General features: G+C 34.2%; 2 protein-coding genes across 2 annotated transcripts in view; one reads left to right on the top strand and one right to left on the bottom strand.

Annotated features, from left to right (window-relative positions):
* LOC149373698 (regulator of chromosome condensation-like) overlaps positions 1-8928 on the bottom strand; it is a 30821-nt gene extending 21893 nt beyond the window's left edge. The window contains exons 1-2 of the mRNA XM_089595911.1: positions 8844-8928; positions 8623-8718 (exon numbers count right to left, since the gene is read on the bottom strand). Coding sequence (XP_089452037.1) covers positions 8623-8718; position 8844 — 97 coding nt within the window. The 5' untranslated portion in view covers positions 8845-8928. The remainder of the gene's footprint in view (positions 1-8622; positions 8719-8843) is intronic.
* LOC106637631 (uncharacterized) overlaps positions 1-22730 on the top strand; it is a 91682-nt gene that overhangs the window by 30629 nt on the left and 38323 nt on the right. Inside the window, exon 4 of the mRNA XM_089595910.1 lies at positions 21923-22250. Coding sequence (XP_089452036.1) covers positions 21923-22250 — 328 coding nt within the window. The remainder of the gene's footprint in view (positions 1-21922; positions 22251-22730) is intronic.

Here is a 22730-nt window from a genome sequence, read left to right on the forward strand (position 1 = left end):
TTTTTATACTTAAGTAATGTTACCTCAAATAAAAGTAAAATACCATATCAGTAGGGATTTTTTCACTCTACACGATAGTATTTTTACAACAATAGTCAACTTCTCGGTCAAAAATATTGTTGTTAGGTATGTCTTGCTTACGTTCCCGGGTATGTCGTCTGTACACGATTTAGAACGAGTCCATTCATAAATTGCAATAATCAAAGTATACAACAGTTGATATTGCTCATAACAATTATTTATTTATCATCCAAATTTACATACTTTAAAATAATACGTTTGAAAATGCTCTAAATACCATCTAATTATTTCAACAAAAATTATAGAACATCTATTCGAAAAAATCATAAGTTTAACAGTATATTGAAAAATAATTTAAAAATGTCACGTTAATAAAATGTTTGTTTAATGTACATCTTTATTCAGTTAAAACTCAACCATCAGTATAAACTGACAGTTTGAGAATAAAAATAGTTTACAACATACAGTAAATAAATTTAATCAAACTACATCCCCACCAAGTGCCCTGGAAGTACCTGGCAAGTGAACGCCAAATACCCAGGAAGTACCCGAGGAAGTGCCCGGGAAGTACCCACCAAGTGCCCGCAAAGTACCCGTGAAGTACCCGAGGAAGTTCCCGCCAAGTACCCAGGAAGTAGCCGAGGAAGTGCCCGGGAATTACCCGCCAAGTGCCCGTGAAGATCCGTGAAGTACCCGGGAAGTGCCCAGGAAGTACCCGCCAAGTGCCTCGGAAGTCCCCGCCAAGTACTATGCAGTCGGGTACTTCGCGGGTACTTGCTGGGCACTTCCTCGGGTACTTTCCGGGTACTTGCTGGGCACTTCCTCGAACTCGATGTACAATCACCTTATCAATCTGTGAGTTATGCGGTCTTCACTTCAATAATGTTGTTCCAAATTTAGATTTAATATTTTGTTATAGGGGATATTTCGATGAAACGTGGGGGAGCGATCATTTTCCGGTTTTCATTAACGTCTCTATAGAAAAATACAACTATTATAAGAACTCTTTTAAACTAAGTTCGGTCCGCACTAATTGGCACATGGTGGAAGAGGTACTGGAAAGTAAATATCCCAATTTTTTTCTCTCAAGAATTCGAAATTTTAGCTCCCAGCTGTAAATTTACCACCCTTATGGACACTGTATTGTCTGCCCTTCCAGATCAATAGTATCTAAACGAACACACAGAAAACCTGTCTCTTGGTGGGATAGTGACTGTGACCGTGCTCATAGATTAAGAAGAGCGGCCTTTAAGGTGGCTCCGGCGCCTAGTGCCGTATCAAAATGGGGAGACTAAAAACTAATCATTATTTTCTTTAAAATATGGTATAAAATTATCGTAGAGACTGTTGTAAGCCATATTTTACATTTTATCTGTTACTTTAGTGAGTTAATATAAAAAAACCAAAAAGTTTTATGGTGCCCTAATTGATGAACTGTTACGGTACGCTCTTGAGTTCAAGAGTAGTTATACCTATATATATATGTACTGTGCAGAATGCAGACAGCTGAGAGCTGACTTGCACTCGCAACTGTATACTTAGTCTCCGATTATTTAAAGATTTTGTTCGATAACAAGACACTTTTCTCATGTCATCGAAAACTGCGTAATAATATATACAAGATAGTATGTTTTTACACCTTATGGGTTATTTATATAAGTGCAGCAGTAGGTTGTATATCGCGTAAGCTTGCATTTCCTATCCAACCCGTCTTAAAACTACGATTTTGTAAGCATGATTTCTTACAATTTTCATCGTCAACCTTAATTTTTTTTTATACGAATAGAAAGATGGGAATTCAAAGAATATAATTCAATTTTATTAACCTCGGTTGGGTTATTTATAATTTTAACATTGAGGCCACTGGAGCCACCTTAAAAGATATCAATTTTCTCTTGAACTGAATGACTTGATTTTGTATAAAAGAAGATGCGCTGAGCTGAGAAGGCTTCTCATAAATAAGAAAAAAATGTCTTTTCGCTCTTTCACAGAAAACTTGAATTTCCGCTCCAACCCTTCATTTGTTTGGAACAGGTGCAAAACCCTAAAAAATTGATGGTTAAAAATCGAATCCTCTAAAGTTCATCAAAATTTACAACCTAACAACAAGCGTGAATTAGCTTTGAATAAGTTATGCCCTCCCTGGGTCCCATCCGACCCTTATTAGTTACCTGAGTGCCATCCTAACGATTTTTTCGACTCTGTTTTTACCTTCTTGGAGTTTAATGTTGCCCTAAAAAGTAAGAAGAATTGTTCCTCCCCGGGTATTGATGGTATAGGCTTTGACATTCTTAAAAAACTACCTATAAAATACAAGCTGATACTGATAGATATTTATAATGAAATGTACAACTGTGAATTCTTTCCTTCTTCCTGGAAAGATGTTTTTGTTTTTTTTATAAATAAATCTGATGGTCAAAGCCTATGCCCAATCTCTCTTACTTCCTGTTGTTGCAAACTCTTTGAGACAATGATCAAAAGTCGACTACAGTGGTGGTCAGAAACCAACAATTGGTTTTCTACTGGCCAGCATGGTTTTCGAAAAGGAAACTCAAGTATTGACAATCTGCTAAACGTAACTCTAATCACCGAAACAGCTTTCCGCGAGGGACGTGACGTTAATGCTGCCTTTCTTGATGTTAAAGCGGCTTTCGACAATGTCTATATTGACATCTTAATTCAAAAACTGGCTAACTTAGGTTGCTAACGAAAACTAGTTGGGTTTATCAAACACATCACCTATGAACGTCTCATATATATAGATAACAACTACGAGATCAGTTGAACTTTGTATAAAGTTCTCCGGCAAGGTGCTGTTCTCAGCCCTCTTTTGTATGCTATTTATTCCACCACAGTCGTTAAAAACCTTCCTCAAAACGCCACGTCTCTCAGTTTGCAGACGACATAGCTCTCTTCTCTGTTTCTGATCCACACCTTGATATGTTGTCAATATTAGAAAGCACTATACATACTATAGACAGCAATCTCCAAAACATTGACCTAAATATATATTACCCTAAAACTAGAGTTCTTCATCTAAATAAAAAAAATATCCCGCCAGGGCAATTAGAAATTAAAATTAGAAACCACACCATCAAGTCTTGTCGCTGCGTCAAATTCCTTGGAATATTTTTTGATTACAAATTATGCTTTGATTCACACATCAATCACGTCCGCAAAAAATGTATGACTGCTATCAACATAATCAGTTTCTTACGAGGCACATGGTGGGGCTCTCACCTGGACACACTAATTATACTGTATAAGAGCTTTGTACGATCTCTTATCGATTACGGCAATTTTATTTACTTTCCTTGTAACTTTGTGCTAAAAGGCAAACTAGAAAAGATTCAGTATTCAGCCATAAGGTACGCACTAGCATATCGAATAAGTACTCGAACTACCGTACTTTTGGCTGAATCAAAACTCACGTCCATAGAAAACCGGTCTAAATTTCTTTGCTTGTGCTACCTATCCAAAATTTTAAGCAACTTAAACTCTGAATTAATTGAAACCATTATCAACGTAAATTTATCCCTTACAAATACAAATTTTCCTACGAGACTTGCTTCTCAATGCATTGTCTCCCTTCTTAACTCTAACATAGCTCTTAATGTTAAAAATAATTACAATTTATACTGCTATGACTATCCAGTAGCTTACTCTTCTATTCCAATAAATACTTCTATAAGGTGAACAATTAAAAAATCGAAAACGCCAGACCAAGACTTATCAAACTTTATACTCGAGACCAACTCTATTGACATTTACACGGATGGGAGCAGTTAGAAATTCTCCCTGTGTGGGATATGCCTTTTTCTACCCCTACACTAACATGCCAAAAATGAACAGCCTAGTAAAACAGACATCTGTATTTACGGCAGAATATGCAGCTATCAATGATGCCCCAGACTATATTTTGGAATTTAGAGGCCAAAACTTCACAATTCTATGCGACTCTCTCAGCGTTTTGTTAAGTTTAAACTCAATCAAATCAAACATCAAGACCAACCAATTTATATATGATATAAAAAAAAATATCTTCTATACATAGATAATAATCCAAACAACTTCATCCATTTTGTTTGGATTCCATTGAATATTGGAATATACGGCAATGAACATGTAGACTCCATCTTAAAACAAGCTACAATTATCCTTTCCAGTTGTCTCCTTGTATCTTTCACTGACTTATTTGAAATGTTCAAATCAGCATCTTCTGTGGATACAGATTTAAGGAACAAATTGGCTGGACCGTCTAAAGGCAAAATTTATTTTAATTCATATTATAACGATAATAAACATCCATGGTTCCATTGTAAGAATCTTTCGAGGGAGGTAATAGTAACCATCAATAGGATGCGATCAAACCATTTCAGCTTAGCTGAATCCTTGCATCGCAAGAATATGATAAATAATCCTAAATGTAAGTGCGGATTCGACTCAGTAACGGATTCGAAAGTAACCACTAATTTTAAGCATACAATTTTCAATAACTTTCAAAAGTATGTAATATTCATTAAGGCTCTTATGTATTTTTCTCAAATAAAGTTAGTGTGAATACCTCTTATGAGGTGACTACACTATAATATAAAAAAAAAAAAAAAAAAAAAAAAATGTTACACTAAACTTTTTTTGTCCTTATTGTAGAATATAAGCTTCAGTATGTCAAGCAGTGTAGATAAACAAAAGTCTAGTGCTTAGCTGTGGGTAAAATCAGGGCCAATAAGGTATTTTCACTCCTTGAACACGATAGCAGTCACTGAGGGGATACAACTCAATTTAGGGCATTTTTTTTATTAATAATCAGCAAATACTTGCAAATACTGGGTCGCTGGGGCAAACATAAAAAAAAAAACTACAAGAATGAGAGAGATAGAAAAAAACCTAATGTTTAATAAATCTTTGAAAAGTGCTAAAGAAGAGACATAATTTAAATACAGCGGTGATTATCTCTGTAAGCTAAAATGTACAGTTACTTTCTTTGCTATGATTCATAAATGTACCTTTGATTAGTTGTTTAGAAAAGTAGTACGCCTTACTCAGAAAAAATACAAAAAACACTGCTTTGTTAGATGTAATATCCTATGCTTTGCCTAAGGCAAACATCATATTCCAGGAAATTCCAGTACATTGCTTTTGTAGCGCAATATTCGTCATGTCTAGCTATCTAAAAAGCACCACCTGACTAAAAAAAACAGTGGGGCTTGAATACAAGATTACGTAGCCTATAAACGTTTACCATTTATTTTTATAATTTTTACGCATTTTCACGTTAATCACTTTTCCTCCTCTGGCAATCAAAACTATACTCTAAATGAAACCGCAAACTCTGATGTTATCCATACTACGGTTTCGCCTACCGATCTAAAACAGATATGGAGGTTCAATTTTCATAGAGTGCTTCTATGAGACCACTTTCTTTTTCAACGGCGAAGTCTATGCAATCCTGATCGGATTCCACAAACCATCACAAGGAAGGGATATCTAAAAAAAAAAAAAAAGAAAACACCTCTCAGAGATTTTCATAAAGACACTCTTTGAAACTCCAAAATGGCGATAGATCAACTACTGTTAGCTCTAGCTATGCAACTTCAAGCAAAAATCAACAACTCTGTTCATTTAAATAAAATAGTCAACTTCATCTTTAAAGTTTACTGTAAGGTGAACCTGTCAAGTGTTGCGATTGGCACAGAATGTTATACCGAATATCTAACTATAACTCAAAAAGCCATTTCTGAACTATCAGATAATAAAAATTTAGCAACTGAAAAATTTATCGAAATAAAATTGTGATCAATAGTAACAGCAACAACAATACCATACTAATAAGCGATTTCACTGCTTATAATTCAATACGGAACTGCCCTCAAAACTGATAGTAACGGTATTTATTTTTTTAATTCTTTTGAAACTGACAATCTCTTCCTGCATGATTTTGATACCCAAAAATATATCAACGTGTGAAATAATTACTAATCTTACGAGGACTTCGTTTTATTAAGCCAGGATCTCAAATATATCGTCAGCACCTGGGAGTCAGATCATTTATAGTTTTTATTAATATTTTTATTGAAAAATTTTGATATGGAAAGGCCTCATTTAAAATTAACTCTGTTCAAACTACCTGAAACTTGATTAGTGAATCTTTTGTGGGGATGTACAGTTATTTTTTGACTATGAAAATATTAGTATCCTAGGAATAATGTCAAGCCTATTTGACTAAGCGAAACATCCATTAAAAAAATACTAATCTTTCTTAAAACTTAACGATTCAAGTATGTACAAGTAACGGTGTGTAGAGGCAAAAAAACATGGAAAACGAAATAGAAAGATTGTTTTAAAACAATTGCTGGAAATTTAAACTTCCATGTCAATCCCTCAATTATCTGGAATTACTGCAAAAATTTTTAAAATAGCATAGTAAACATCATACCACTCCATGTATCAGAAAATCTCCAACCTAACCCTAGATTTCCGTCAAGCCTTGCTGCAATCTGCCTCCCATGGGCCCACACTAATCCTAACACTATTTCTACCTGCTTTCCAAACAAGTTTCTTGACGCCTTATTTCTTTTCCCAAATGAAATACAGCTCTAAAAGATTTAAAAAAAACTTTACCCCTGGTATGAGGTATTAAAAAAGCTTTTGATTAAATATTAACTCTTTCTTTTGGATTTATTTAAATCCATATTTCTTCAAGGCTGATTCTCGTTTACGTGGAAAATATGTTCTATTACTTTATACAAAACATGGTAATTAGGGATTTCGCTTGATTTTACTCACCCTCCACTTATGCAAGCGTTTTGAAATCTTGATAAAACAAAGATTGCAATGGTGGGTAGAAATGAATAGATAGATTTCCAAATCTCAACACGGTTTTCGCAACTGAATTTTTACAAAAGTTAGTGTTTCAAGGACAACTTGCCCATGGACAAACTAGCCAATTGATCTCTCACTGTCGAATATGCTTTTGAAGAAAAATGCAACGGCTATACGATCTTTAGTTAATGTTTAGAAGTAGAAGGGGTACTTGGCAACGTCAATATAGATATCTTGTTGGAGAAATTAACTACTCAACTCTCGGAAATTTTTTACAAGTCGTTCAGTTCATTAAATTTACAACATCAAAACAATTTATGTTTACGGATGGAGGTACCAAATTTTATATCATTAATCTAAAAAGGGTAAAAAGGAAAATAAAAGCTGTTATCAATAAAAAATCAAAATGTATTTTGTTTTGACCAAACCCCTACAAAAACACCAAGATTGTTTCTAAAATGGTTGCATTTTAAGGTATTAAGGACGTTAAGTAGAAAAAGAAAATAATTTTTATGAGCACAGGATTGATAAAAACATGTAACATTGAAAAACATTTTTGAAAATTCGAAAAAAATGGAATTTCTGTTATCTAATGGCCGGTCCGTTAAAGACTGTTATTACAGTGTCTTCTTATTTATTACTTTTATTACTTTTGTAAATATTTTCACTGTAACAAGTAATTCATATAAAATATAATAAATGTCTTGGTTTTTTACGATTAAACTGTATTGTTTTCAATGAAATCTTAAAACAAATAATTTATATGTTTAATATATTGAAATTACTAAAAACTGTTTACAGCGAGCTGATCAATGATGGGACAAAAAAATCATTTGCATGCAGTTTACAGTGCTTTCGTGTTAAAAATGTGGTACTACATGTGTACACTCATTCTGACACTCAGCAACGTGATTGAATACAGCTAAAATGATTTTTTTTTAACGATTAATAAAAATAGATTTATTGTAACTCTATTCCGTCAATAAAAAATAATCTCAGTTTTTTTCATTAAAGTCTACTGTTATTAGATAAGAAATTATTAATATTTAAAAATTTGCTAAATAAGCGACGTTTAGTGCTCAAAAACGACAAAAATAAAATTTTTATAGTTTTCTGTAACACGTAATTAATTATGTCCTCGGTAAATATTAATTATTTTAGGCATTTTGGCACTTTTATAAAACCAATTTTTTTCTTAACATATCAAATAATAAAAACACTTGTTCATATGTATGCTAGCCTTGTAGCTTTAAATTATATAAATTTGTTGTGGGTTAGTGTTATCAACATGACAATATGCTGCACACTGCTGTGAAAGTTTTTTTAACTCAAAAAGTCTTATCTAAAAAAATATGTATTATGATTATTATCTAAAAGTATAAGTTAATTATGTAGTAAAGAACCAATAAATTTCAGAAAATTTTTCATGCATAACGAAAATGAAAAAAAAATTTTTTTTATTTATAATATAGTTTTTAAAATGTTTCTATCGATAATTACTTAAGACATCCACTGTTTGTAGGAGTCAAAATTAATATTAATTTCATGTAAAGTGGTTTACTCCTTATAAAAATGCACAAAAATTTTTCAAATTTTATGTCTGTCGATACATTTACAAATGTGCACATAGACAGGTAAAAGCTGGCGTACGCATGAATGCATCATTAAAAATTTTAATGAAGAGAACTTGAAAAACTAATAGTTCGACACTTTTGAAAAAATTATATACGTATATATACAAGGGATTTTCTCTAAAGGTCGTATATAATATGTACTTACCATCAGTTTGCTTAAAGGCTCGTTTCATGGGGATGATTTCCTCTAGCAAATCTTCATTAGCTGGCCGTTTTTTACCGTTTCCTCGTTTCGGTTGCACTATAAATAAAAAGAAAGAATTATTTAATAATATTTGTTCTAATAACGTGACAGGAAATGGACACGTGTGCCTTAGTAATGCTGTAAGAAAAAGAAATTAAATAAGAAAATAAATTTATACCTACTTTTCAAAGTTCACAGAAGTGTCTTTGCAGCTCCAAAATTTTAATCAAGTTTTCTCAAATTCAAAAATTTCACTGTACTATCTTTCAAGTGGTTGACTTATATTCGGTCACACTGAGTGAGGCTACTCTAGTACTAACGCTTTGAAATTCAAAGCTGGACTCTTGCCAAGGTAATGCTACGTGGGGTGGAGTCAAGTTAAAATTTGTCGTAAGTGTGAGGAAAACAACACGATATCGCTGTCTCAATTCACCACGTCATTGTTCGTTGTTAATAAGTGATTGGTTGCCTAGGAGCAGCCAAATGAAATTTCATCACCTGACTACAGCGAACAAATTGGTTGCTTTGTCAGTAGAGTGACGTAGTTTTCTTAAAATTTCTGTTTGGGGAAAAGCGATATGTTATCTGTTTCGACAGGCAATTATTGAATACTTAACTAGACAAAGCATTAATGAATGCAGCCTCGAAAACACGATATGACTGTAACTTCAGTATACATGGATGTAGATTTCACAAGCTTCTAAAAATATTTTTCATCATTAACCTTTTAAGAAAGTCTTTTGTCAGAGTACGAACGCCTGTATGAACTTAAAGTAGTGATAGAGAAGATTTAAATTTTTAAAAGTAATTTTTGAAGTATTTCATATTAAATTGATTTACTGATGTGCTGCGTTCTCTGGGAGCTCTTAAAACAAATCGTAACCAAAAAAGTACAATAATATGTTTACCAAACAGCTTATCTATATGTTCATATCCCAGAGTTAAATAAATCTATGGAGTTAATACAGGTGGTATTGTGCTTACATGCAGTCCCAAGGAGTCACGGGATAGCTTAATTTAGAAAAAGAAATTTATAAAAGAGACAATTTGATCATAAAAAAAACTTTACTGCTATATAAGGAAGTAACAAGCATTGCGTGTGTCCAACTGATAAAGGCAAAGTCATAACGTAGAGCTGCAATCATAAAGCAGCCCCTAATTGGGATGATTCAGGAAATAGTAAATATACGTGTGAATCAATTTATGAGTCCGATCGACTCCTTCATCAAACACAGACTTTTATAATTTGCTTTAAATCAATCTCATAGATTTTTTAAAAAATTGTGGATTTTCATAAAGAGATATAGTTGTCTGTTTGTACCGTACATGTATGCCCCGGTAACAGTTTATTGTAATTCAATAAAACAAATTACGTATATACACATGGATACTTATTGAAGTCAGCACAAGTGTGCACTCCAGCCAAAAAGACGCACTTAAGAGATTTACTGCCCAAACATTACAGTTTAAAGTTTGATAACAACAATCAGACTAAAAAAAGATTTTTTAAGATCTAGCTATACTGTCAAGTCTATTTGAGTTAAGCTAGTATCTCAGTACTCATAATTTACAACTGTTTGGCAACAATCCGTGATTTCGAGCCGATTTACAGTTACAAACTTCTGATCAATCTTATATAAAAAATACTAAAAATACATCAATAATGATGAATAAAATTCTTTGTGTTCAAAAATCAATCCATTTATGTAAAAGAGTTTATTACAGCATATTTCGGAAAAAAAAATTTTTTAATTTATTTATTTAAGCCTTTACATCTTACAGTTAAAAATACTTAACAGTAGCGTTAGAATGCTTAACAAATAATTGTTCGCAATAAATAGATTTTTTCTAGTTTGGGCGTTTTTTTCACCTATAGACCTTAGTAAAAAAAAATAGAGTTCGCACCTGGTGCGCATCCAACCGGAACAAGTATGAGGGGTCCTTCAGGCCTGGTGCTTGCTCCGGAGACATGCGCCACCAGGTACAAAAAAAGTACTATTTTCCATTTAAAAAAAATGTTTTTTAAATGCAAAATTCAATCATTGTTTTGCAGCCACCACATGATAGTGAGGACAAACAAAGGCATTTTTTAATGTAAAAATCGCGAGATATAATAGACATACATAAACAGACTTACAAGTTTGCTAGTAGTATGTGATTTTTATAAAAAGAAAAATGAAGAGGTATGTTTTTATTTCTAGTGGTTTGATAACCACTGATGAAATTTAAATACGTAGGTATTAGTGTCATTAATAATGCTTGGTAACGGAGAAATCGGATTACTGGCTGTATAGCTTGTTCATGTATAGGTGTATATACCGATCTCTACTCGAGTCAACCCGACTCGCCTTCTTCTCTTATTTCGCTCCTACGTATATATTATGCATGTATGTATAGATGTACATGTTCACAAAACCGGGTATGGGCTGCTGCAGTACTTGTGATGATAAACATGTGTTTTTTGCACCCATGAAGGAAACGGAACAGAGCATTTATTATCGTTATAACACGACAATTTTACTTGCATGTGGGTATAATATAATATATGCCGTGTCCAAACTGTATGTGTATACAGCTCCTGCTGAGGCAACTGACGCTTTGTATGTAATCTGACTTTGTATCAAATATATAAACGAGTAGACGTATTACACGTGAACGTGTGGGTGTAGTGAGGGGTGGCAATTTTTTCAACACGCGTTACTTCCATCGAAGATTTGGCCTTGCATTCGACCGGATGAAATTTTCAATTTCGATTTATGTATGAGGGTTGTTCCATATGTTCTCTATGGAAATTCAATTTCGGACCATCATACGTATTTTTCAACACAATTCTGTGTATCCTAGTGAGTTTGAAATACAATATTAATGAGCATAAACTATTTCACAGGTATACAATGATAATTGAATTCTTTATACTTTGAAGTCCTTCGTTGTAGATATTTCACAATAAGATTTTATTTTTTTTAATGAGAATTTCAAAACGATACTTTATTCTAATCAAACAAAGTATTAATGTGCTTTGAAACTATGTAAAAAAATAAGTCTAATCTGTGACTAGATAAAAAATTTCCAAATTGGTGTATTTCCAAGTAAATTACATTTGTCATATACAATTCAACGTTGTGCTCTAAAAACTTGTCGTGGATACTAATAAAAATTTTTTTATGAATTCTAATACTTTTGGAATGATTAGATATATCAACAGCGTCGGAATGTATTATCAAAGCAAATCCCTAAATTATACAGTAGTTTTTTAAAATTAATTCTGAGCTTAAGAGCTTACTCTTTTCTTCGTATGAGTACACTGATTTGCCAGTATTTATGAATATCAAAATCAACAGTATACATATTTGAAATGCGCAGTTTATCATTTTTTATTTATAATCAATAATTTACCATTATTTACTAGGACTTTTTTTATAATTTTATGACAAAAATAATACGTATAAATATTTTTCACGCGAATCAATGCGTTAAGATGCTTTTTTATAAAACTTGTTAATCACAGCTTTTGAGTCTTTTGAAAAACGATACGATGATAAAAATACGCACACATCCTCTGCAAGTGAAACTCTACAGAGAACACAATGATATTGAGTTTTCTTGATAGTCTAGAATACGTAGAACTTATATGAATTTTTTAAATATTTGTTGTAGGTAATTTTTAAAAGAATTATACAAACGAGAATCGTCTGATTAACATAGGCTTTTGCGTAAAAGTAACCTCTTTGTCTTGCTTAAATGAACAAAACTTTTTGAAAAATACAAAGGTTTGAAAAAAATCTACCTACGAGTTAATTATTGTTCATTTATTCGGTGAGCAAAATTCAAAGGCATGTTATAGTGCATTTTAAACAATGCCAACGTTAAACGTAAGGAAAATATAGAGTTTGTGGGGTGCAAGCAGGGGTGCGCGGTAAAGGGGGCCAAACTGCGCGGGTAGAGGGACTCTCCCTTTTCCTTGTCCCTTTGAATGATACTCTCGAACCTCCTTAAGAGAGACCCTCCCTTGATCTTACGCAGCTCATCAATATAGGAAAAGATGCATACATAATTTCTCTTTTAGCCTATAAAGAGCATATCGATAAAAGAACCACTTGTTACTGCATGTCAGTAACTTTGAAGGAATGAAAAAATGAATTTAAAAAGGGAAAATAATAAAAACGCGGATCAATAGCTCTATGCTGAGCGTGCTTTTTTGGGACCTATAATCGTTTGTAGTATCATATGTACACTCCTTGGGCGTATCGTATACTCCTTGGGCGTATCAGACAAGGAAAAAACGAAACGGAGTTTTAAATGATGAAAAAATTATTTGAGAAGCAGTGAAAGAACTGCGGCATGGGTACATTATGCACGAGGGTATGAATTACATTATACGTGTGTGTATCGACGAGATGCGAACAATGGTGAAGAAAAAAGGCAGCTGAAAAGATAAGAGTAAAAACAACGAAAGAGTAGGCTCGGAAACGGTCATCAAAACAAAGAGATAAAAAGAATATATATACGTGCCTCTCGCCAACGCGACCCTCCCGATGCACCTTCCACGTGAAAACTAAATCTCCAGCTCTCACCTCTATTCATTCCCTGCTTATCTCCTTAACTCCTCCCCGCGCCCCTTCCGAATTACGCCCCGGGAGTACCCACAATTCTCGAGTCAGCTCTCTTTCTCTCTCTCTCTCTCTCTCTCTCTGTTCCTTTTACCGGTCGAAGGGCCTTTTCAGCTGGAGGCGTGCAAGGAAATCGATATTCCTTTTTTCCGCCAGCCCGGAGACCCTCGGCAATGCCATGCTTACGTCCATTCATTATTTACAATCGCGGCCAACCTACGTAGGGACGAAGAAAATGAAAAGAGCGCGTGTGGTGCAAATTTCTTTTCCTCTATTTCCACATCCAGTGCTGCGGCTTATTTTCCTACTCCACCTACCCATCTCCCCTCGTAGATCGCTATTTTTCTTTCTCTCGTGGGGGCTCGTCGATAAACAATTAAAGACCCACGTGTGCGTGAGGGAGTGCGTTTGTCTGCTTCCATTGTCTACTTGGGTATTATTATTATTACGCGGTGGTGCGGTGCTGGTGAAACGCGGCTCTATAATGTAATCGGCCCAGCCGACGGGAGGACATTATTGCATGAACGCGAGCTTGAGTGACGTCGGCGATTTTGCGACGGAGACACAGAGCTGGGTATGGAAAATTAGCTTAGCGAGAGAGACGGTGCGATGCATGCGTGTGCGATGCTTATGCCGATGTTTATTAAAAAAATAAGGACTGGATGTTACGCTTTCAAGTTTTTTCGAATTTTATTGCAGTTTGGTTTTCTCTTACTTGCGAATGCTTGATGCCTTGGTTTTTATTTTTTGACTCCTTCATACTCGGATGAGACTACTATATGGACATTGTAATTGAGAGATCGACGTATTAGACACTTTTGGGGAGGAAGGAGTAAAGAAAATTTTAAGTTTCATGTGCATTGCCTTTAATGAAACCACGATTACCAGAAACAGTACTTGTACCATCACGTAGTGCGAGGGGCTGCGCACTCTTGAAGTCATTAAAAAAAACTTCGTAAGTCATTTTAAGTCTTTCAAAAATTTCAGAAGTCTCCAAAAGACTTAAGACTTTTTACCAGAACTTCAAGAGTGCCTATAGCTTAAAGTCATTAAAATAGACTTCAAGTCATTAAAAAAGACTTCATAAGTCATTCTAAGTCTTTCAAAGATCTCGTAAGTCACCAAAAGACTATAGAGTGCGCAGCCTCTCAACGTAGTGGTAGCAGAATCACTAAATAATATTTTAAACTTTTTTCACAAGCGTAAATAAGCCATGTCATTTAGTATACATAACAAACCAATAATTTAATTATGAAAATAAAAGTTGTATTTTTTAAACCAACGGAGTTCAATTTGTTTGGATGATTCCTTATCGCACAACAGTATAATATAATGAGCATGAGGCTAGTTTTTGTTCAACGAGTACTATCAGCAACTTTTTAATACTTGTTTGATGCCCATTCGTTTTAATAAATGTTCTTAGAGCACAGTAAAAATAACTATCAGAAAAAACTACTGTAAGTTGGAAAAAACTACTTTTTTTACTTGGTTTTTTCACAAAGTGTAAACAAATTTTATGCAACTAAATTGCTGGTGTAATTTTTTTCTTGTACGTAGAATTAAGTTTACCGACACAGTTGTGGCGAAAAATGGTACATACACATAAATATTATTATCATTTCTTATAATTTTTGAAATTATATTTAATACAATGATTCGCGTAAACCACAGTGAACCAAACGTCAAATACCACGTAGCTACACCAGAGAGCTGAAAAATCTTTTCGAAAATTAAATTTTATGCTGAACTGCACTTTGCGATGTTTAGCTTTCCCAAACTCGTTTATAACTTTGGCCACATTTCCATGTACATTTCACTACGTATGTATACATAAACGCGCGAACTGCTCTATTTTCCCTTCCTACTTTGCCCTCAATCACTGATTGTTTGATGTATCTACCGTGAAATGACTCGATGCCAGAATTTAATTCACAATGTTTGTGGCTTTCGAGGGTTGATAGGAGGCTTTTTTTAACTAATTGATTGAAACATCAGCAATTCCCCGTACAAAAGCGAGTGGCAAAACACGTACGATACGATAGCATTGTTCTGCCAACTCAATGACGTGCATAAGCGACGCAATGAAAATCGATCGACCAGCTCTTTTAATAGCAAAAAATTGGAACGTTTCTTCGCAAAAAAGACAAAGAGAGAAAAAAGATGTACCATGTGTCACGGAGTCGCGCTCTCGTGGTTCATCAGACCGGTCCCCATTTCACGTCAATGCCGCAGGGCAGTTTTCCGTTTCATACGCCACAGACAGCGATACGTACGGGCGTAAGCTACTTTGCACTACTGAAAGCCATATGCCAACACCCCAAGCTATAAGTACCCCGCATCTACGGGGATGAATGGTATATAGGACACGTGGGGGAAAAAAAGTAGCTTTTATTCGAGAAACTGAAGCAAAGCCAGCGGACTCATCGCTCGCTCTTACACAAACACTAGCATTACGTATGCACAGGTACGTATAAGCGTCAGAGTCGTGTTTTGTCCACGAGCATTTGCAATCCATCCGTGCACTTATGTACTCGTATCAAACCGCGACACGTGCTAGAACGGTTGGACGTGGCAGCAGGCACTATCGAGTTTATATTATCCACTCATAAAGAGCTACCAGGAACAAACGCTGACTGCACGAGTGACATAGGGGGCGAGATAAACTTTTTGATTACCTGATCGTCTTGGAACAGGTATGCCACCAATGCCCCATATATTATACGTGTCTGATGGAGGGAATTGAAGCTGTTACTTCGACCTCAACATACTCCCTTATTACGTATGATGCATTGCACACATGCCTGCGTATCGACTCGAATTTTGCAGTTATCTTTCCTTCGACCTTTACTACGATTTTTTCGTTATTATATACTGCTAATATGCAGCTAATTTTTCCAGCGTGCGCGTCACAAAAGGGTTATTTTTTTTAGCTCTTTACTCGCGTATATATTAATTCTATCTCTTTCTCGCCATCTCTCTCTCTCTCTCTCTCTATGTGGAAACTGTCTACTGTATAGTTCCTCTTTCCGAAGTTGCCGAACCAACGAGTGCCCAAGAGACACGTCCAGTAGCTAATCTCCCTCATTTGGCTAAAGTTTTTGATTATATAATCACCCAACAAATGTACGGTTACTTGGAAAGTAAGTCCTTGCTCTCACCGTTGCAGTCTGGCTTTAGGCATGGGTACAGTTTCCAATCAGCTCTTATCAAGGTATCTGACGATATTCGTTCCGTAACTTCAGGTGTACCTTCTCTAGGGTGATGCTTTTCGCTGACGATCTTCAAATTTATATCCAGTGTAGGCCTGCCGATCTCAATGTAGGTATTGAGCAGATGAATTTCGATGTACAGTCTGTTGTGGAGTGGTCGGAGGAGTAGGGCCTCCTGTTGATCGACAGGAAAATTCACGCGGTGCTTTTTGCCACGAGTCAACAACAACGGCGTTTGGAGAAGGAATCACTGCCACATGTTCTGGTTGACTTATCCTAGAATCGTCATGTGTCGGCAGTATGCTCTAGGGTGCGTGGCATCTTACATCGTCTTCGATTTAGGAGTGGTACCTTGACCTCGTTTTTGCGTAAGTTGTTGGGTTGTGCCTTTATATTGCCTCATTTTGATTATTGTTGCCTCGTATATGCTAATCTGGCTAACTACCTTGACACGAAATTGAGGCGACTTCTTAATACAGTCGTCAGATACATCTTTCATTTACGACGAGACGTGGAGGTTAAAATTTCTTTACAAGCGGTTGGGTTGGTTAACACTCTTCCCACGTAGGCGTTATTTTAGCTCGATTACACTGTACTCTGTTTTAACTACTAGTAAACCTGCGTACTTGAAAGGTTTCTTCAATACAACGGATTATCTGCGTTGATCAGAGCGAAATGTTGTATTGGGGCTTCATAAGCCAGCTGTATCCACAAAAGCATACAAAAGGTTATTTACTATATTAGCAATTGTACTTTGGGAGAAACTGCTGTACCTATCGCATTAAAATGTCAAAATCGCTTTTGGCATTTAACAAATCTTTATTTACTTTTTTGTTTACCAATGAATAATATTAGAACTTTAAAATGCTACAAAATTCGATATGGATTGACGTCGGTTACAACTTTGCTAAATTTTTATTGTAATACACTGATCGTAAAATAGTGATACGCCTATAAATCTCTCATATGTTTCTAAGTATTTAATATGATTTATCCATTTAATGAATAATTTAACTGAAAACTGTACGATTTAGTATGTTGCAAATGGGTTTTCTATAGATTATTTCCTCAAAAATCTGTATGTAGCGTGAGATTGCACACAAGGCGAGACATTAAATTACATAATTAATAATCATCTTTTTATAATATGATATAAGATATTTATAATTTATTGTGGTAAATCTATGATATTATGATGTAATATTTATAACATATACTATTAATAAATGACATAGTGAAATTATTAATATTTGTATTTACATATGTGCCATCAGGGTCGTGTTGGCCCTTGGCCTAATAAATTACGTTATCAATCTCTCTCTATCTAGTTATACTAATAAGGATTAAATTTCTCTAAGTTATAATATTGTACTTAATACTTAAATTCTTTTTGCAAAATGTTTTGAAAAATTTTTTGGTGAAAGGTAAACTGACCATGGATAGCAATAAAATATACTCAATTGCTGCGGTACTGTTTGTGAAAACAGTTTATTGCTGTCCACAGTATCAACTGTATGTTCTTGCTTATTTCTTGCAGCTTGTGATTTAAACTTACCTAAGTTAATCAATAAAACTTGCAAACTTCCGAATTCAGCAACAATAATCAATAAAAATATAACCATAATTGCAGCAACATCGCAACTAAAATTAAATAACACAATGGTCCATAAAAACCTTATCGACATTGAAGTTCAACAGTCGTAACTCTTTGATGGCGTTTAAAGCTTAGAGCCTTGATCTCGCAGAACAGCAGTAAAGCGAGTCACCAACGTATTTTAAAATTCGTCGAAATACATCTAGCAAAACAGACGAGGAAAAAGGTTTCTCCCCGATAAAAGTTTGGATCCCCACCAGCTTAGCTTTAAATTACCCGCGTACGCATTAAGCCCTGCATCCCTTTTTTCTTTTCTCCTCTACTCTTTGGATCACGTGTGTTATACATGCTTATGCTGCGGGCCTGCAGCTACGCAAACATGGGTGCGCATATAAACTCAATATCCAACCACTATCTCTTTCTCTTTTACCGCAACACACCACAAGCCACCCACACCTCTAGCACGTCTGTACATGATGCGAGCTTGGTCATTCGAACGAGCAACTGCATGGTATATACTGACTTTTCCCCTCATGCGGCTTTGCAGAAAAGCCTTTTGTACCCAGCGTTAACTATTTCTGTGATGTTTTTCAGCTACTCATGTTGATGACGCAAAAATATGAAAAAATATTTCTTTGAAAAGCCATCGATACCAACGATTTCAAAAATTTTCCTCTGAAATTTGCTTGTCAGTGTTTTGAAAAATATTTGAATCGATATCCTCTGAGTGGTTCTAGTTTTAGGTGGATTTGTCCTAGTAAGATTTTTCACGTATGTTAATTGTATTAATTTACACCACGTCAAGTACGTTTGGCATGCGAATTACAAGGAGAGCAAGAATTAACAATTCTTAAAGAGTGGCTGTAGAAGCTGTTAAGTAAAGTTTATGGGAAACGAATTTAGAGGAAAAATAAATTGATTAATAAATTTTTAAAAACTTATCAAATATTTGAAGTGTGTTCCGTTGTAGTCTATAGCATTAACGCGTGAATCAATAACCGTAATACAATTGACTCACAAAGCACATACACTCCTCAACCAGTCAGAACAATCTATTACCTCTATGTTGACTGTGATAGACATATGTGGGAAAACAGTCTTATATTTACGGCTTTGTTGAATTTGCTGGGCTTTAGTATAGAAATCCTTTCTCCTTTTCTAACATATTTGTATTTTTATGAATCTTTACTTAAATCCAACTAATTACCTTTGTTGTACATTCTGTCTCTTCGCGTATGTTTTTATACTCTTATCTTTATATTTTTTTTCTTTGCTTCATATTGTACTAATTATTATTTTATACTTTTTTTGTATCTATTTTCTCCAGCGTTGATGTTTTTGCTTTTTAGAGTCGGTATTTTATCATGTCTATCTCAGAATATTTCTTGTCATCATACATTTACAATATTATATTTTTACATTGTGGACTCGTTTAAATGTACCTGTTTCTATACATATTAAATTTTAGCTTTCAACATCCAACACTACTTAGTTTTTTAAACACATCACTATTAAGTCCGTGAAACACAGTGATACTGTCTTTATTTGTATGTTACTCCATCTGTGCCTTTACGTACTAAGTCTGTCTTTGGGTAACGGTACATCGATTATCTAAAATACTTTTTTTTAAGTCGTTGTCAGAGTATTTCTGCCACTTCATTTGTAAACTAATGTCTGTAGCTTTATCTCTCAACTATTATTTCTAAAAAGCAGTCTTTGTCTCTTTCTACACATGAAGTCAAATAATTTTTTTATTTGATTTTTAGATTTAATAAATTTGAATTTATCTATTTACGTCGTTGTATTATTAACTACCTATTAACATATTTTTTTTATTTTGTGCTGTTGTATCTTCGTATATACCTCATTTTTTTCTTAACTTCTAACGTTGTACCTCTTTTTTTTGTATTACTTCCTTACAATGTATTCATATATTTTTCAAATTTATATATATACATCTAAATCAATCTCTTTGTATTATTCAACTGAATTTTGGTATTTCCATTGGTTTTGATGCCTAATGCTTTTTTTCAAGTTTGTTTCTATCATAGAATTTTTAAATTATGTCAGTACTTGTCTTTTCCTTATTCTGCCATTATGACTCTGTGCGTGATAAATTTTCTTTGAAGCTATGTCTCTTTTTTTCTCTGTAAATTGATTTTGTATCTATTTTTGATCATACTTAATTTTGTTTACTTGTGTTATATTCTCTAAATATTATTATGACACCATGACACCATTATTATATTTGTCTTTGACATTTTCTACTCTCTTTACATTAAATATTTCAATTTTTTAAACAAACATATCACTATTTTAATTATACTCATTCAATTGTTAGTAATTGATACTTTTACTCTGTATCTAACACTTTATTATTCGCCTCTCTGGCCATAATTGGATAAATTTTTTCTTCGTTGCTGTTCCTATGAGTTTTTTTCTGTGTCATCGATTTTAATGAGTATCTTTGATAACGTACTTTGGTAGTTAGTAATCATATCATTGTTTTAACAAAAAAATATAATATCTTCATATCTGTGCGTCAGTACGTTTTTTGAAACTACTTGTTGTAATTCTTTTTTAATAATTTTCGACGATTTTGTCATCTACTTTTACTTTATTTTTTTTTTTTTTACATGAATTTTGGATTGTAATATTAAATTTTTTAGTATGTCTTAGAATGTAGGCACTGAAAAATATACCTTTTTTCTAAATGTCTGAATATTTGTGTTTAAGTAATAGTTTCGACTTTATACATCTGTATGTTTCCATACCATCTAACTAATGCATCTAATTGTATACACGTCTCTGTTACTCTTAAAAAAAAAAATCTTGGAAGCCAGGATTAGAGGACAGATTTCCTGATTATATTGAACTCTTACGAGTATACAATTCAAAAGTTTATAAATATAAAGCTATGGCAGTAACGCAAACAGGAATATGAAGGCACAAGCACAGCCACAATAGCAGATTCTCAGGAATAGATAATAAGATGACAGATGTAACAATACATAACATACGATATAAGTAAAGGAAAAATTACAAACGTAAAAGCATATACTTTTAACCATTTACTGCGCAATGATAAATAGATAAAGCAAAGGAGTAAAAAGTGTAGGCAAACAGATACAAAAATCGTGATAAGAATACAGAAAAGGAAACAAGTTATAACAAGCACTCAGTTACAATAGAAAATATTGCAACTTATCGAATCAAAAGTTTAACTTATGATTGCATATTGACATCTATCAATTATGTTGAGAGCAATAAGATTTGAATAGTGATTTAAAAAATCGTTTATCAAATTTTCAAACATGCCTAGTGCTACGTGGGATTTTCCACAAATTTTATAATTATATTTTAAATATATACGTATAAATGAAGAATCACATTCTATAGAAATCATATTTTGTACATTGAGAGTTGCCAAGTGTAGCAAGTTGAAAGGCCAAGTCTACTAAGATTACAATAAATGTATTTATAATTAAAACATAGTATATAACTATGTTCGCTGCACTATCTACACCCTAACTTCAACTTTCTTTTTATTACCAACATCATGTTGTGGAAATTTCTGAAATTTTTGATTAATTTTTAATTAGCACTCAATTTCTGTAGAATTATTAAGAATTATTTTTCTATGCATTTCATGAGATAGCCTCAATCCTTTTAAAATAGCAAAAATTCTATAAATTCAGCTGAAGTTAACATACATGTAGTAAAGTTAAGAAAAATCAGTATCACTGGATCAATTAGGGTTTTTAATAACATAGGTACCTTACAACATAAGAGATCAACGATGCTTGTAAATAAAAAGTCAAATCACCCATTTTTTGCACCACAGACAGCTGCAACTTTGTCAGTACAGCTGGCCACCAGAAGACGAGGACATAACGCGCTTGGAACGGCCACGTTCGGTCCTTGCTACTACCCATCCTGTGCTACCACAGCCACAACAATCATCTCAACAGCAGCCAGCGTCCCAGCAGCAGAAACCGAAGCACGTGAGCTTTGCACGCTCGCACACACTGACCTCCTTTGACATGCCATCGCGGAAAAAAAGCCCACCCCGGCCACCTCAGACACAGGAGAGGCTGATCGACTCCCAGCCGACCGCAACGCACGCCCCCATGCAGCACCCCTACTCACAGTCGGAACCGCGCATCCTTGTACTTGGTGAGTGCTGCTTTGAATTTATTTTACTCTATTTTTTTTTTTCGTTTATTCTTATACTAGTTTGAGCACGTCAAAATGAGGATTTGTACAATTTTAAGGGAACAAAGGGTTTGATGCAGAGCAAAATTGAGCACTAATTCGTTAACTTCAGCACATTTAATTTTTGTTTCACTTTCATGGATAGCTTGATTATAATATATGATAAAGGGTTCTAAACTACCTTCAAATTTAAAATAAGTTTAATAAAATTAAATCATACCTCTAATAGCAATCGTCCTTTCGAACGACCAGTTTTACCTACTATAAAGTATTTTGGGGGTGAATAAATTTCCAGGTGACCTATGCAACGTATAAAAATATAAAAAACTCACGACAATTTCCAAAAAATTGAACTCTGAGTTCCATTTGTTCCCTATCGAATCGATCTTGCAAATCCGCGCCCGAGCACCCGTCACGTCCCAGAAATAAATAATACAAGGT

The sequence above is a fragment of the Copidosoma floridanum genome, unplaced genomic scaffold, assembly GCF_036245765.1.
Source record: "Copidosoma floridanum isolate Cflo_tuat_1 unplaced genomic scaffold, Cflo_Japanese_pri ptg000029l, whole genome shotgun sequence".
In the NCBI taxonomy this organism is placed as follows: Eukaryota; Metazoa; Arthropoda; class Insecta; order Hymenoptera; family Encyrtidae; genus Copidosoma; species Copidosoma floridanum.